Raw genomic sequence first — 15,539 nt, 5'->3', positions numbered from 1 at the left:
GAAAATAAAGAGTACTAATGGAATCACAATATAAATATGTTAAACCTGGAATATGACAATAGGACAACTTTATTTTTTTAAATTTTGAAGAATAGCAACCCATGGAGTATTTGAAGACCCCACTTTTGCATCCACTTCTTCATTCCAGGCACTCTCAAAGGCTTTGAGGCAAGATTTTGAAATAAACTCAAAAAAGTAACAGCTATGAGGCAGCTCCAATGAACTGAATTTTATTTGTCACACCGGATTAACTTTTCAGATGTCTGATGCTGCCTAGGGGAAAAATAAATTCCGGTATGTTGTAAAAACGACAAAGCTTTTTTCAAACTTGACCACACAACATTAAAACAATTTCAACATTCTGTTCAAGAAAAATGCAACATTACAGGCAACAAGGCACCCAAGAAAATCAATCACAATATAGATACATATAATATTTTGCAGTAGGTTGTACATACCAGCTATGACAAGTATGTCCACTGCTTGCCCGCATAATCTGGAATGAGCCACGCTTGGTGGGAAAGTCTGTAAGGGTGGAGTTGACGAGAGCTACCGCAGGTTTTCCTAGAAGGATTGAGTCCTCATGTTTGGGGGGAGTAAAAATATTATAGAGGAAAGAGAGAGAGCTCATTGAAAGAATGCGGCTGTAACTTAGTTGTGGTGCCACAGCTTTGAGAGAATTCCTAGAAGGTAGCCCCCTTTCGCAAGAACGACTCCTGGGGGTTTGTGGCTGACAGCAGGTTTTATTCATGTACAGGAAAACATCAATACAATTCCACCATTAAATTCAGTCAAGAAGACACAATCACACTCATTTGCAATACAAACAATGGGGGCGAGAAGCCTAGGAACACTGCACCCCTGACAACAATGTCAGTTTAACTGGGAAAAAAAACATCTATTTTGGTTTAAAGCATTTGGAGAAATTACAGTGGACACTGGAGAGTCTATCAAAATCTATTGAATGTCCCAGGAGATACTTGACTTTAGAAACTGCTAGACATTTGGCAGGGATGTCATTCAAAACCACAACCATGAGAAGACGGGAAGTGTGTCATTTTGTTCAGAAAAATGCCAGACTCCATTTAGCCCTGCAGGAATCAAGACTCTTGGGGTACTTATTTTGAACAAAGCGCAATAAATCTGGAGTTAGTCTACTTTGCTGTGTGACATTTGGTGTGCAAGTCATGAGAAAAGACATCAAAACGAACAAAACCTAAAGTTTGAAAAAAAAAAAAAAAAGAAAACAGATGTGCGTCATTTTGGTTTCAAAAATAGCACACTTTACACGTTTTTATTAGAAATGAAGTCTTGGGACAACTTGTGTCAGTCAATGGGGTAGAGCCTTAGTTCCGCTCTCAAAAACCATTAGGGGTGTGTTACAAACCCCTACAATAATCTTTGTTGGTGTAAAGATTAGACCTGCTAATATAATTACATGGAATTAAGGTGCAACTGGCCAGTGAGCTGAAAAAAGTGAAAAACCCAAAAACAAAAACAAGTGCAAAAATGGAAAATGGCAGGCTTCCTCTGGATTTTATGACATGCCTTTTTAAACCTTTGCAGTCAATCACATCTCAATATAAATGTCTCAGGAATTGGATTGTAGTGTGTCATTTTGTTCAGAAAAATGCCAGACTTTCACTCCTGCAAGAAACAAGACTCTCAAGGGTTCTCATTTGGACCAAAGTTCAGTCAATCTGGAGTTAGTCTAACTTACCATGTGACTTTTGCTGTGCATGTCTGTTATGAGAAAAATCAGAAAAATGTCCAAAACCTCAAGTTTGACAAAGGCTGGAAGTGTGTCATTTCAGTTTGGAAAAATACCAGTCTTTACATGTTCTTATTGAAATCAAACTCTTGGGCAAACCTGCTTTCAGTCAAGGGGCTAAATCTGTGGTCCGCATACTACGGTCCGCCTCCACATTTGGTCCATCTCCCCTGAAAAATCCCAGAAAGCATTTTGACATCCATTTTACCAAAATAAGAACTAATAGTCATGATATAAATTTTGGTTGTTAACAGCTTCGAAACCGGGTCGTTGCAGTGTGAGCGCAAGACTCTTTCCACTGGACTACCAGTGAAATATATGACATACGAAAAGGCATCGGGTTTTCTCTTATTATCACACAATCTTTAGTGATGGTACCATAGTCCAATATTAATACCATTGTGCATTTCACATATTACAATGAAAATAAATTTGTAACTTACAATGCTTATAAAATAATACAATTATTTGTTATTGAAAAATGTTAAAGGCACAACAAAATTAACATTTGTCTGGGTAAAACTAGTGTGATAATGAGAAAAAATCTATTGCCTTTTCGCAAGTCATCTATGGCACTGGTGGTCCAATGCTTTGTCAACCAAGCTGATCTTGGACTTGTTAAGATTGTACATGGCACAACAGAAATTTTATGTGCCATGGAATTTTCTACTTGAACAACTCAAGGAGTGTTATTTGGTTCTTTTTTTATTCCATATATAGTGTAATTATTTATTTCCTGCATTTTTCTGTAATGAATCTAGAGAGGGTTATCTGGTTATTATTTTTTAATTCATATCATTATTATTTATTTTCTGACTTTTGTTCAGTGAAGAATCCAAAACTGTTGTTTGATTGTGGCTTTCAGGAAATAAATACATTTTTACTGTAGCAATCCTAACACTTTCTGTTACAAACCGACCTCGGCCCACCAGAGAGGGGAAAAGTTGCGCTGGCAGGAAAATATTTGAGGAACACTGGGCTAAGGCCGAGTTCCCTTTCCCCAAAACTTTTTGGGGTTTACATTTAACCTCTAAATTCATTCTTGTCGATAAAAGATTAGAGGTAGTGATATAATTCCATTAAGTTATAACTGGCTACTGAGCTGAAAAAAGGTCAAATAAAACTGAAGAAAAACAAGTGCCGCCACGTATATATTAAACCAAAACAGCAGACTTCCTCTGTATTTTATGACCTGACTTTTTAAACTTTTGTTGTCGATCAGATCTTAATAAAAATGTCTGAGGAATTTGACATTGTAACGGCTTTAGGAAAGTATTGTTGAAAAAAATTCTGTGCCAAGCTGGTATGTGCGCATGTAGTTTTTGGAGCGTGGAAGCAGAGAGATAATCGTTTAAAAAAACATCTGTGTGCGAGTTTGTGTATTTAGTCTTTGCACAGCCGCTAAGAACTTTACAAACACTAAAATGGTCCCTTGAAAAAAGAAAATATACTTAGTGGAGTGTGTTTTTTCTTTCTTTACGACTATGGAGGACTCTCTACTTGACCAGTTTTGACGCCAAACTGTATTCAGAAGCAAGGGTGGAGATAGAGGGGGAAACATGTCAGTGAGATTAATACACAGGCAAAGGAGCGAGTGTAATGGATTTTGATGACATGCAGACGTTTTGACGACCGGGTAGAAGAAGGCTCATTCCAGGTTGTACGGGAGCCAAAAGGATCGTGTTACAGTGCGGGGTGGGGGTTTAAGTCAGTTTGGGGAAATCTCAAAATCTAGGCCATAGATTCGTGTTGAGGAAGAAAAATATGCTCTTGAGCAAAGTTGTAAAAATTAAACGTGGATAAATATTCACTTTCACCTGAGGCTTTATAGCAACTGTTTTTCTACTAGATTCTGCATTAATTTGTGGAAAACAACAGCGCAGACCCCTAAAATATTCCAGTGACCCCTCTGGGAGTCTTTGACAAAAAACTTTCACAACATCAGTTTTATCGAACAATATTAAATTGGGTATAATTTTGTTTTTAATTTAATGCACAAAACTCCAGAATACATTGTTGAAACACAAAAGGACGTCTGCTTTTAAGGTTGAATCAGTCAATTAGAATCAAATTCCAGGGTTTAGTTTCTCAAAAAAAAAAAAAAAAAAAATCACTATCGTCATAATAAACACCACTCATATTTATGAGTTCAAGATTTTCCATAACATCCAAGGACGTATTTGAAGCTTCGGTTGCATAGGCAACAGTAGTTATTACACAGCAATGTGCATACACTGGAACGTGTCCACTATGTTTTGTTCGAAGCACTTATTTAGTTTGGATTTTTCTCAATGTACTCCAAAGAAAAAGTCTTGTTAACTGTTGTTGTCTGGTTGTTATAAAATTGTAACTGTCAAAATAGAGAAACATATTTTGCCATTTGAAAAGTCAACAAAACGCTAAAATAGATTAGGTCAGATGTTTAGAATTTCAACTGAAGCAAATTCAGTTCGCCAGCTGTAAATGATCTACCACTGCATCACACATGTTTATCATGTTGTGCAAATTGAACAAGAACATAAAGTCGGAAAATAAACAATAACATCCTAACGACTCACAGCTTCTCCAGAACACACGCAAGCGGCCGGAATGAACATCAGTAAAGATGAGGAGTTTCCAGTTAACACCGCCCGCTCCCCTATTGAGCTCTACTTAGAAAGGGGAGAGGTTGGGCACTTTGATGTTGAGGTCTCCGATGTTGATGTTGCGCGGAATCTCCGGCAGGTTCATATTCTTCACGGCGGAGACGGCACGAGCAGGCGCAGCAGATAGACCACCCTGCATGGAAAAAGACATGTTCACATATATTTTAAGATTTTAGGGGACGTCATTGTCCTTTTTAGTATGATACTTTGCACTCTGACGCTGTATGTATGTGCAATTACCTTTACCCCTCTATCTACTTCTCTCTCTGTTAAGAGTTCTTTAATAAAAACAACTTCAAATATAAGTTGGAAGTCTAACCTCTGACTTTTCCATGCGGTTCTGCAGCTCCACCTGAGCCACGATCTCATTCATGTTTGTCTCCAGCACCATGCCTCCCATTACCACCTCCTGCAGGATGTAGTGGACCTACAATGTACATTAAACACACACAAAAAAGGATTTCATGGTTGATGAAAGTTTAAAAAAAACAACTCAAAATTTGGGCTTTTGTTTACAAAATAACTAAAAACAAAAACCTCAAAAAAAGAAATATTAAAGGAAACATTGTATGTTTGTAAAGGTGACTAAATTTAATGAGGTAAACCAAATGCTTTGTTTCAATTCGTGTTGAATAATATTATACATTACCTATTTGTGTTATTTTAAATTCATTTAATGCAGAAGTGCTTAAACTCAAAGTTCACAACAACTGACTTTTTTTCAAATACTGCACTTGAAAAACAAATATTACACAAAAACTAAAATATTACTAAAACAAATTTTCCTTACAAATGAAAAAAAGAATGTTTTATTCTGAAAGACGCCTCCCACAACACATTACAGACACTGCCCAACTAACAAGCTTGTCTGGTCCGTCCGTCTGTCTATATGTCTATCCATCTATACATTTATACACCGTCTGTCCCTGCATAAGCTTTAATTATAACATTATAACTTTCATCCCAAACCGTGCCTGTGAAGGGTAGCAAAACGTTACTAGCAACACGCTCGCAACACAGCAAACGGGTCTGTTAAAAAAAAACATACCGTACTTGTAGAAACCACGGTAAACCGTCCTCATCTTCCTCCTTATAACTGACGTCATCAAAGTCGTCTTCCCCAGTATGGGAAAGAGACCTTGTCATATAGACGTCGTCCCACGCTCCCTTATTCAAAAACACGCTAGCAACACGCTCGCAAAGTGAAGTTTACGTGCAGTAGCTGTTTCCTTCTTTATCGGACTGCTCCTTTGCTTTTAGCTTGAAAGCTACGTCATGTGCCTTTCTTTTTGCAATTTGCATATCGAGGATATGTCTACGCTAATTTAATCTGTGCACAAGCTAAGAAGTTGCAGTCTTCCTCGGCGCATATATTCCACCGGTCTAAATCTTACCTTTTGTACTCGAGCGTCGCTGGCGGCTGTTAGAAAAATTACATAAATTGGCCGCATCACTCAATAAGCCGCAGGGTTGAAGGTTTGGGAAAAAAGTAGCGGCTTATAGTCCGGAATTTACGGTAAGTACAGGTACATACTGATGGCAGATGGAAAAAAGTGATGTCATATACTTGCAAAGTAGATTTATAATAAACTTAATTTTCATGTGTTGTTGTGTTATATATTCCGATTATGGCTGGGTGTCCGGTAACTTTTTGTTTCAGACACTGCTATCAGTATTTAAACAAGAATACGATGGTAGAAAGTTCCATAAGGAAACAAACAAAATGAAAAAAAGTATATCATAATAAGCCTTTTTTTTTTGCATTGCACTTCCGTTATCAGAACTTGGTATCTGATTTAGGGACTTCAGACGCTGCCCTACTTACGAACTGGATGTTCGTGAGTTGAATTTGTTCGTAAGTTGCTTCAGTGCTATATTGTGAATCGAATGTATGTTTAAGGTTTTTATAAGTATGTTTAAGGCTTGTATAAGTAACCTGTTTTGTTTTGTACTAAAAAATAAACATTTCATAAAATAATATGCTCTATAAAGATAAAGTTTAGTGTAACTTACTTTGGGAAAATGAGCTTCAAGAGGTCCTCCTCTGAGAGTGGCTGAAAAAAGCAATCTAACCATTTTCTCAACCGCATCAAGCTTTCTTATTCCACTGTTGTTTCAAAAGAAACAGCTCGCCCTCTTCTTTACAATTTACATCAACCATATTGAATGGATGCACGAGATATTAGACAAAATGTCAAAGTCAACTTGACTGAGGGTTGTCTGCAAAAAAATAACCTGTGGGAATATTTTCTTTCCCTGAAAAATCCCCATAGCCCATGCAGAGACAATAACAGCTTTAGCATCATCTGGTAAAATATCGATAAAGAGGACTGTTTGAATTGAATTATGTTAACCTCCTTGTGTTAATTTGTCAATTAAAAGTGAATTTACATATTGTAAAGTTTGTCAGTTATTTGCATATTGTAGTTATTAGCATCAAGAGTTATTTTTGGTATTTACAGGCTGTGCTTTAAATCAGCATTCATTAAGGTACCTGCAGGAATTAAACAAACAACAAACACTGAAAATTGCTCAAAAACTCAAATATTTGCTGTTTAATCATGTGTAGATTTTGGCCATGATAATATAAAATGTATAAATTGTACCTTCTTGTTTTTGTGAATGTGTCCTAGTTTCTTGCTTACCTTGTCCATGTGGAATATAAGGTCCAGTTCACATACATTTTCAAAGCATTTATCCAGTGTTTCCACAAAAACCTGCACAAAAAATGTCACACCAAAATTCTCAACCAACACAAAACACAATAATTTAATGTTGTTCAACTAATGGCTAGCATGTTATTGATTAATCACTAAATCCACGGGCATGCCTAAAGAACAGATGAATTTATATAGGCTAACCTGAATGAGGTCCAAAATGCCAAGCTCACTCTCAGATGAATCCACACAGAAGACAAAGTAGAGTGTAGCATAGTGTCGGTAGATAAGCTTGTAGTCAGAGCCACCGATGAGACTGAAAGACCACCAAATAGGGTGTTTTACAACAGAATACTATGCACTTTTAAACTCATACTTTCCAGACATGGCAGTTCTTCATCTGCTTTCATTTCCTTACAGATTTTTTTGTTCTTTTCAGGGATGTTTAACTAAATATCACATCACATAATTAACAAATCTTCTGAAAAGAAAAAAAAAGGATCATGGGTTGAATAACTGGACACTTCTTCCACCAATTATTTCAACTCATTGTCATGTTTTACAATTTATGTCATTATAACAGTTTAGTCATTTTCGAATTGAAGACACAGACTGAATCACAATATATATATAACAGTCCATGATTTTCTTTTCTTCTCATTCTTTTTCTCCTTACTTTCTAAAGGAAGGCTGGGCAATTATTTGGAGTCGTGGGGGACTTTAGGTTAAAAAAATGTGGCCAAGGGCCTGGTCCTGGCCTTTTTTCTTTCATCTATGAATAAATATATTCATTGTCAAATTTGTTTATAAATACATTAGTTACATCAAAATGGTTTTGAAAGACTCACGATTAAAGCTAAATAATATTAAAGGTCCCCGTTTAAATCAATCCATTTCATATTTAGTTTTATAGCATTAATGTATTTGTATTGTTTTGTATTTTAGTAGTTTTTCTGAAAGCCACACCATATACTTTAGGACAGAATTGAACAAAACTGGCAAACCCACTCTGCAGACAAAAGCTAATTCTTCAGCGCATTTTATTTCACTGTGTGACGTTTGATGATTGGATTAAATTTATTAAATAATAATGATGCCAGAGCCTGTGTCCCATATCAATATAAATATACCACTTAAAAAATATTTTCCTCCCAAAGATACTGGAGTTATGGGGCTCATTTTGACTGTCATTTTTGTCTTAAAAAAATGGTTTAATTATCGCAAACGAGGATACCCTCATTCAGTATTTACCTTCGGCGCAGACGGCGGTGGGCGAGAAACGGAAGGGAGTGTGCATAGCTCCCCTCATCCCCATCGCTCAACCAATCAAATTGCTCTGTGTGCTGTGCTGGCATTTTTGAGTCTTTATCGTTTGTTCTGTGGGTTTTCATCACTAAGTGTCTCAACAGTATAAATACCAGGGATCCCACAGCTTAAGGAAAGATCATTTCAAAACTTTTTAATGCCTTTGAAATCAAATTAAAGATCAAGTTGACGAAAACAAAAAAAATGAAAAAAACAAAATAGAAAACATAAATATATCTTGCACTCAATACCTTGTGCCTCATACACATTACCTGGCAGAGCTGTTGGACAGTGGACAGTCACTTCTCAATAAATTTACACTTTTCCGAGTTTCAAAGTAAACGTCTGTGTCCAAAGTTGCTATGTGTAGTGTAGAGAGACCTAAGACATGTGTCCGACTGAAACCAAATCACCGTTTTGATAGTTCTATAATTGTGGTCATGCAATGTGAAATATTAAAAAGACAATTGATAAATGACATTAAATATTTAAACAAACATTTTGATGACTTCCGGAAATTGGATTGAAGACATTTTAATACCAATTAAGGCCCTAATTGTAGAATATTGAATTCAATGATCCGCAGGAACCCTGACATACATTGTTTAGTGAGCTTCCATTTAAAAGATTCCTAAGCGACGTACAGCCAAAACGATGTCTGGTAATGTGACACCTGGACTGTAATTTGGCGAAAAACGGTGCCCTATATATACTGGACAGAGCCATTTGAGTTTATAAACTTGTTTTGGCTAATCGTGTAATCCAAACGGTAAAAATTACCATGACGTCAATTTTGTTTTGAGGCAGATGTACTGATGAAAAGAGCCATATCTTGCTTGCGAGCCATAGGTTCCTGATCGCTGGCTTAAACTATCAGAGGCATACCTGTCAACCTGTACATTTTTGCAGCACAAAGTACATTTATTATGCATTTTAAGACGTGTACGACGTACAAAAAAATCTCTACGGAAAAACGCAAATTTGTCAATTATGGGTACCATCCGGTAAACACCGACTATCACGAAACGGCAAATCAATCAAGTCTAACGAGTTCACCGCGGTAGCCTCTATCTCGGTATCGTTTTGTTTCGTTGCAAACGAAGCGAGCGGTTTGATGCTACTGTGCGCATGCGTCTGCCACCTGGGGATTTCCCATCATGGATCATTCCGAGAAGAAAAAATATGGTGTAAGATTATTTTGTATTTTGTAAGGGAAAATACGACAGTTTGTACGGGGATGGAGCCGTGGAGGTTGACAGGTATGCAGAGGTGCTGTATGGCTCACATTTATAAAATTCACATTTGGCTCAGTAGTGTAATATTTCCATCCTCAATGACAACACACCCATCGCAGGCCATTGCACAAGCATTCTTATGAGGTGTACACAGAAGCACCATAATGTAACCCCTCGCAAAAATAATCCCAGTCCACAGTTTGTTAGCATTGTAGCTGGCTCCATCTGGAGGTTTTATTGTGAAGCCGTATTGAATACTTGCCTTCCCCCTTCCAAGAAGTTACAGACGTTGTCATCCCGCTTGGACACCAAGTGAAATGTCTCCCGAATAATTTGCTGCTGCATGTCCTCTGCCTATTATATGCAAGATTGTTATTTTTACGTGTAGAGAATAATCATCAGTAAATTAAAGACGTGGCATCATTGCCAACAATAAGATTAACAATAAAAATAACAATAAAACAGTATATTTTTAGTAATACTCACAAAATATTGATAGAACCTGATAAGCCGTGGCTTTCCATGGTTGTTAAATATTAAGATAGCTTTAATCATTTTGACTTGTGCGCTAAATGAAGTAGTTTTATACAACAGAAACCGTAAAAGAGTTAGGGATTAGCTCGGGGTATAAACAGGAAGTTTTTTATGGCTACTTCCGGTAGAGTGTCCCCCCTATTTAATTGTCTTCAAGAAACAGAAGACCACAGAAATACAGTCATTTGTTTCCCACGTGTGCGTGTTTGGTCGCAGTGATCGAAAGGGCGGATAAAAAACAAAATAAAATCCTCGACACTTTAATAGTTGTTTGCAGAATGACTGATACATCTACTACAGAACAATGCTGACAAATATTACACATAAACGTCAACCGCAATGTTTGGAGAGATTTTTTTCGTTAGCTGCTTGCTAAATGTAATGATGTATTACTGTTTATATTTTCTATATTGTTTACTTGTTTATAATTCACTAAAAAAATCCACACCTAATTCAGAAGATTAATGACGTAACACGACGTATGCTCTTTCCGGAATTGTTTTGTTTTTGTGATTTGCCAAATGACCAATAGAAGGCGCCCACAACCTACGTTTCAATGCGACTGATTGCTGCTACGGCAAATGGCATTACAGTACTATAATTTGAAATTATAGTGTAGTGTAGTAATTTAGGAAAGATATAAGGGAAAAATGAATCCGCAGATGGTGAAAGGAAGTATGGAAGGAAGGAAGCAGGAGAGGGTGAAGGGAAGGAAGAGAAGGGGCAAGGAAGGACGGAAGAAAGGAAAGGAAGGAAGGAAGCGGGAGAGGGTGAAAGGAAGGAGGACAGGGGTGGAAGAAGGAAGGATGGAAGAGAGCAAGAGAGGGTGAAAGGAAGGAAGAGAGGAATCAGGAGAGGGTGAAAGGAAGTAGGAGAGGGGGAAGGAAGGATGAGAGGGAAGAAGGAAGATAGGAAGGAAAGTGGGAAAAAGGGGTGTTTTGTGGTGGAGGGCCAAAAAAGAAAAACAACTAACAATAATTTATAGTCAGCAAAAAGTTTTTTAGTTTCAGTTGAAGGGACGGGACCAAGATATATCCATCCATTATCTGCACCGCTTATCCTCAGCAGCCGTCTTCGGGCAGTGGGGAGGGGACACCCTGAACTAGTTGACAGCCAGTCGTAAGGCACATGGAGACAGACAACTCACTCGCTCATTCACAATTTGGACCGGTCAATTAACCTGACATGCATGTTTTTGGAATTTGGGAGGAAACCGGAGTGCCCGGAAGAAACCCATGCGGGCACATGTTTATTGGTTTGGCCCTTCTTCACAAAATGTTTCAAAGGACTGCATATTCGCGACCAAAATTTATTTTATGCTCAAAATGAATTAAGCTTTTTTTTTTAAAGATACTAAATACTACTAAATTAAAATAGTATTTATTTTTCACTGCCCAGTGAAATATTGAGTCATTTCAAATTCGAACTTTTATACCAAACAACTTTAAAGTCAAGCAACTGGATCATGAGATGGTGTCATTGTGACTTGTGCAGTCCCTTGAGAAATGGGACTTGTAAAGCAAACAATGGGACCCCCCCAAAATCGTTCTTTTTTTTCTTTTTTTTTTCTTGCTTGTTTTTTTCTTTTTTAGTTTAGGAGATAGAGCGCCCGTCTTGGGATCAAGAGATCGCAGGTTAAATTCCCGGCTGTGTTATATGTCGAAGTGTCCTTTGGCAAGACACTGGATCCCTAGTGCCCCCAATAAGCAGATCGGCGCCTTGCATGGCTGCATGGCCGCTATTGTTGTGTAAGTGTGTGAATAGGTAAGTGTGAAGCACATTGTAAAACGCTTTGGGAGGTCTTCATTGACTTGAAAAGCGCTATAGAAATGCAGACCATTTACCATTTACATGTAGTGCAAGCAAACTCTGCACAGAAAGGCTTGTAGCTGGATTTGAACCCATGACCTTAGAACTGTGCCACGGACGCACTAACCGTATTGGTTTTCAAGGTGACCAGTAGCAGGAGAACCCACCTGATCTGACTCAGATACAGTAACTTCATCATCTGGTCACCGTTGTCGGTACAGTCTTTCAGGGATGAGCTGAACTTCAGCATTGACCAGCTGCAGCTTGTTTTTGGGTGGGTCTCTCTGTTTGTCCCTGTACGAAAAGGTGTGTGGACCTAATAGTTGAGGGTCACTGCTAAGGTCCAACTGGGCCTGTCTCCTCTTACACAAGCACACCTGAGCTTTTAAGCCAGGAAAGTATCTCTGTGAAATCTGAGGCGGCCTCCGCCAAACCACCTGGGTTGTTGTATACCTATCACCTCGACCCCACCAGAAAAATTCCCTTCCTCTCTCTTGATCGCGGTAGAAAACAAACAGACGCTCATTAGCATGTGCGAGCCCTTGGTGGTAAACAGGCTTATTTCCACATGAGTGAAACACGAAAATGGATTCCAGGCTGTACGGTTCGACGTAGGTGGGCCCGCCGGCGGCCTTCATCGGGACTTTTATCGAGGGGGGCTTAACAAATGCAAGTCGACAGGCCTTTCCATTCCACGCAAAACCGGGTCATGTTGGTACAGTGAGCACTTGTTAGAGAACGCCTCACTGTACTTGGACACTTGGGTGGGCCGCCATATATTTTTGTAGCTCCCCTCTCCTATCAGTGGTAATTGTTGCGTTTCTGCCAGAGTTGGGGTAATGTACGGCGTTCAAACAAAGCTTTTGTGAAATGAAGAAAGACGACTGTAATTACAGTGACAATCGCAGCGGTCAGGGGGGACGGGCAGGGGTTTGGGATTTCGCTCTGCATGGTTGTGTTTACTGTCTGCTCAAAGCATCACGTGCTTGCCCTACCCACTGTAAAATGTCTTAACAGCTCCTAAAACCCTGCCTGGGCCTCAGACATCAATGGACTACTTTCAATGACGAATGAATGAAAACAGTCCCGAGCAAAAGATGCTCAGAATCCCCGCTAGGTGGCAGTACATTGATTAAAAATTCCAGATAACTCATAAGGAAGGCAGAAATGCACTTTTACTTAGGTTTTCCGTTGGAACTACCTGGATTTCAAAACATGATGCTAACCACTCTACTGAGACAGCTCTGATCAAGGTAACAAATGATCTCCTACTGGCAATTCTGGCGCTTCATCACTTTTGCTGCTGCTGGATCTTAGTGCTGCTTTTGACACAGTGCACCACAATTTCCTACTAGAACGGTTGGAAAAATGGATTGGTCTCTCAGGAACCGTCCTCTCGTGGTTCAGATCCTACCTCTCAGATAGGACGCACTGTGTTAAATATGGCGAAATGACATCTGAGCCCTTTAATGTTACCTGTGGTGTTCCTCAGGGTTCAGTGCTTGGCCCAATTCTTTTCAGCATTTACATGCTTCCATTAGGTGATATTATTCGCAAGTACAATATCAGCTTCCACTGCTACGCAGACGACACTCAACTGTATCTTCCGTTGGAGGAATCTCCCACACTAAACTGTGGAAATTTGGAGGCCTGCCTCATTGAGATAAAAGAGTGGATGTCACTCAATTTCTTGCGTCTTAACTCTGAAAAGACCAAAATGTTAGTCATTGGTCCATCTAAATGCCGTGACTTATTCTCAAAAACTGCTGTGAACATTGACAAATGTCACATCACACAGAGTGACTCAGTTAAAAATGTAGGTGTCATATTTGACCCTGATCTATCCTTTGAAACGCATGTAGTAAAGAAAATTACTAGAACCGCTTTCTTCCATCTCTGTAACATTGCTAAAATCCGTCCTATACTTTCTCAGTCGGATGCGGAAATCATAATTCACGCGTTTGTTACCTCCCGTCTCGATTACTGTAATGCACTGCTTTCCGGTCTTCCGATGACCAGACTCAAGAGTCTTCAGCTGGTACAAAATGCTGCAGCGAGGCTTTTAACTAGGACAAAAAAGTACGATCACATCACCCCAATTTTGGCTAACCTGCATTGCCTAAGATGCGATTTTAAGGTTCTCCTACTACTATACAAAATCATACATGGACTTTCCCCCTCATATCTTTCAGATCTGATCTCCCCCTATGTCCCGGCCCGAAGACTTCGTTCCGAGAGCGCCGGTCTCCTGGTGATCCCAAGAGCCAAGAAGTGTTCCGCTGGTTCGAGAGCGTTCTCCATCCGGGCACCCGTGTTGTGGAATGCCCTTCCCCCTGAGATCCGATCTGCAACCTCAGTGGAAATGTTTAAATCTAAGCTTAAAACTCACTTCTACTCCATAGCATATGAATAACCTACTCTTCTCGTCGGCTGAAAGATAATCTGTGTAATATAGTGTAATCATCTGTGAAGCCCTTTGAGACTCTTCGTGATTTAGGGCTATACAAATAAAAATGACTTGACTTGACTTGACTATTGTGAATGATCTTACATCACCGTCTGGTAATATTTTATCAAAATATATTACACTTTAAGGACGTGACTTCGGATGTTTTACTTTGCACTGATTTATGACGGCAATAATATTTGTATTTAAATTAACTGTAGGGAAATTGGAACTTATTTAATCGCTGCTGCCATCTCCTGGGTGGGTTCATCATTGCAGCCTCTCTCAGCTCTTTCATGATGCCAGGAAAATAAGAGTATTTCTTAGACGCTCTTTTCATTTTTCATTGGCGTTTGGACTGTACCTGAAACAGGCCTTATCTTTCTTTCATCATTTTTATGCTATATATATATATATAAACCAAGAAGTATTTAATTGCTGTTAAAAGTGTCTATAAAAACTCATATTGTTGGGATATGATATAATGAAATTGTGTGTTTAATTGCTGTTAAAAATGTCGAAAAAATTGTTAAAACGTCATATTGTCAGATATAACTAAATTGTGAATAACGGAACTGTGAATATGCTTAATTGCTGTTAAAATTGTCGAGAAAAATTGTTCAAACCTCACATTGTTTATATATATATATATATATATATATATATATATATATATATATATATATATATATATATATATATATATATATATATATATATATATATATATATATATATATATATATATATATATATATATATATATATAGGGGGCAGCACGGTGGCGCAGTGGTTAGCGCTTGTGCGGCACAGTTCATGTCATGGGAACCTCCTGCGTGGGTTCAAATCCAGCTCCAGACTTCCTGTGCGGAGTTTGTATGTTCTCCCCGTGCTTGCGTGGGTTTCCTCCGGGCACTCCGGTTTCCTCCCACATTCCAAAAACATGCATTTCAGGTGAATTGGCCGGTCCAAATTGTCCCTAGGTGTGAATGAGCGAGTGAGTTGTCTGTCCCCATGTGCCCTGCGATTGGCTGGCAACCAATTCAGGGTGTCCCCTGCCCACTGCCCGATGATTGCTGGGATGGGCTCCAGCACCCCGCGACCCTACTGAGGATAAGCGGTGTAGCTAATGAGATG

The 15,539-nt window shown here is 38.7% G+C and overlaps 2 protein-coding genes across 3 annotated transcripts in view; both read right to left on the bottom strand.

The window, feature by feature from the left end:
- The window catches only part of LOC148367163 (aminopeptidase N-like), a 33,536-nt gene extending 32,952 nt beyond the window's left edge, over positions 1 to 584 (bottom strand). The window contains exon 1 of the mRNA XM_088333982.1: positions 459 to 584. The gene's annotated coding sequence lies outside the window, so the exon portion shown is untranslated. The remainder of the gene's footprint in view (positions 1 to 458) is intronic.
- A 139-nt stretch (positions 585 to 723) lies between these two features.
- On the bottom strand, positions 724 to 10,270 carry ap3s2 (adaptor related protein complex 3 subunit sigma 2). Of its 2 annotated transcripts, XR_015850277.1 has the most exons (7): positions 10,100 to 10,270; positions 9,876 to 9,967; positions 7,278 to 7,389; positions 7,062 to 7,133; positions 4,736 to 4,843; positions 4,330 to 4,549; positions 724 to 1,941 (listed from the first exon to the last, which is right to left on the bottom strand). XR_015850277.1 is itself a non-coding variant. In XM_088333983.1 (6 exons), the coding sequence occupies exons 1-6, from the start codon at positions 10,166 to 10,168 to the stop codon at positions 4,424 to 4,426; spliced, it is 579 nt and encodes a 192-aa protein (XP_088190109.1). In that variant the 5' UTR covers positions 10,169 to 10,270; the 3' UTR covers positions 3,737 to 4,423. The 2 variants fall into 2 exon arrangements, 1 of the variants encoding a protein (XP_088190109.1); XM_088333983.1 differs by lacking the exon at positions 724 to 1,941 and having other exon boundaries at positions 3,737 to 4,549.
- Positions 10,271 to 15,539: the final 5,269 nt, after the last annotated feature.

This window comes from Urocampus carinirostris, chromosome 4 (genome assembly GCF_059441175.1).
Source record: "Urocampus carinirostris isolate Australia breed hairy pipefish chromosome 4, RoL_Ucar_1.0, whole genome shotgun sequence".
NCBI classification, from domain to species: domain Eukaryota; kingdom Metazoa; phylum Chordata; class Actinopteri; order Syngnathiformes; family Syngnathidae; genus Urocampus; species Urocampus carinirostris.
Note: the sequence above shows the minus strand (reverse complement) of the source record. Positions and strands in the feature narration are given on the sequence as shown.

What these genes read in the sequence shown, in the direction of transcription:
- ap3s2 (XM_088333983.1), bottom strand. Translation starts at nt 10,168, where the DNA reads ATGATTAAAGCTATCTTAATATTTAACAACCATGGAAAGCCACGGCTT. An exon ending in TCAGGTTCTATCAATATTTT is followed by an intron (nt 9,968 to 10,099) that starts GTGAGTATTACT and finishes TGCATATAATAG; the next exon opens with GCAGAGGACATGCAGCAGCA. An exon ending in TTATATTCCACATGGACAAG is followed by an intron (nt 4,844 to 7,061) that starts GTAAGCAAGAAA and finishes TGTACATTGTAG; the next exon opens with GTCCACTACATCCTGCAGGA.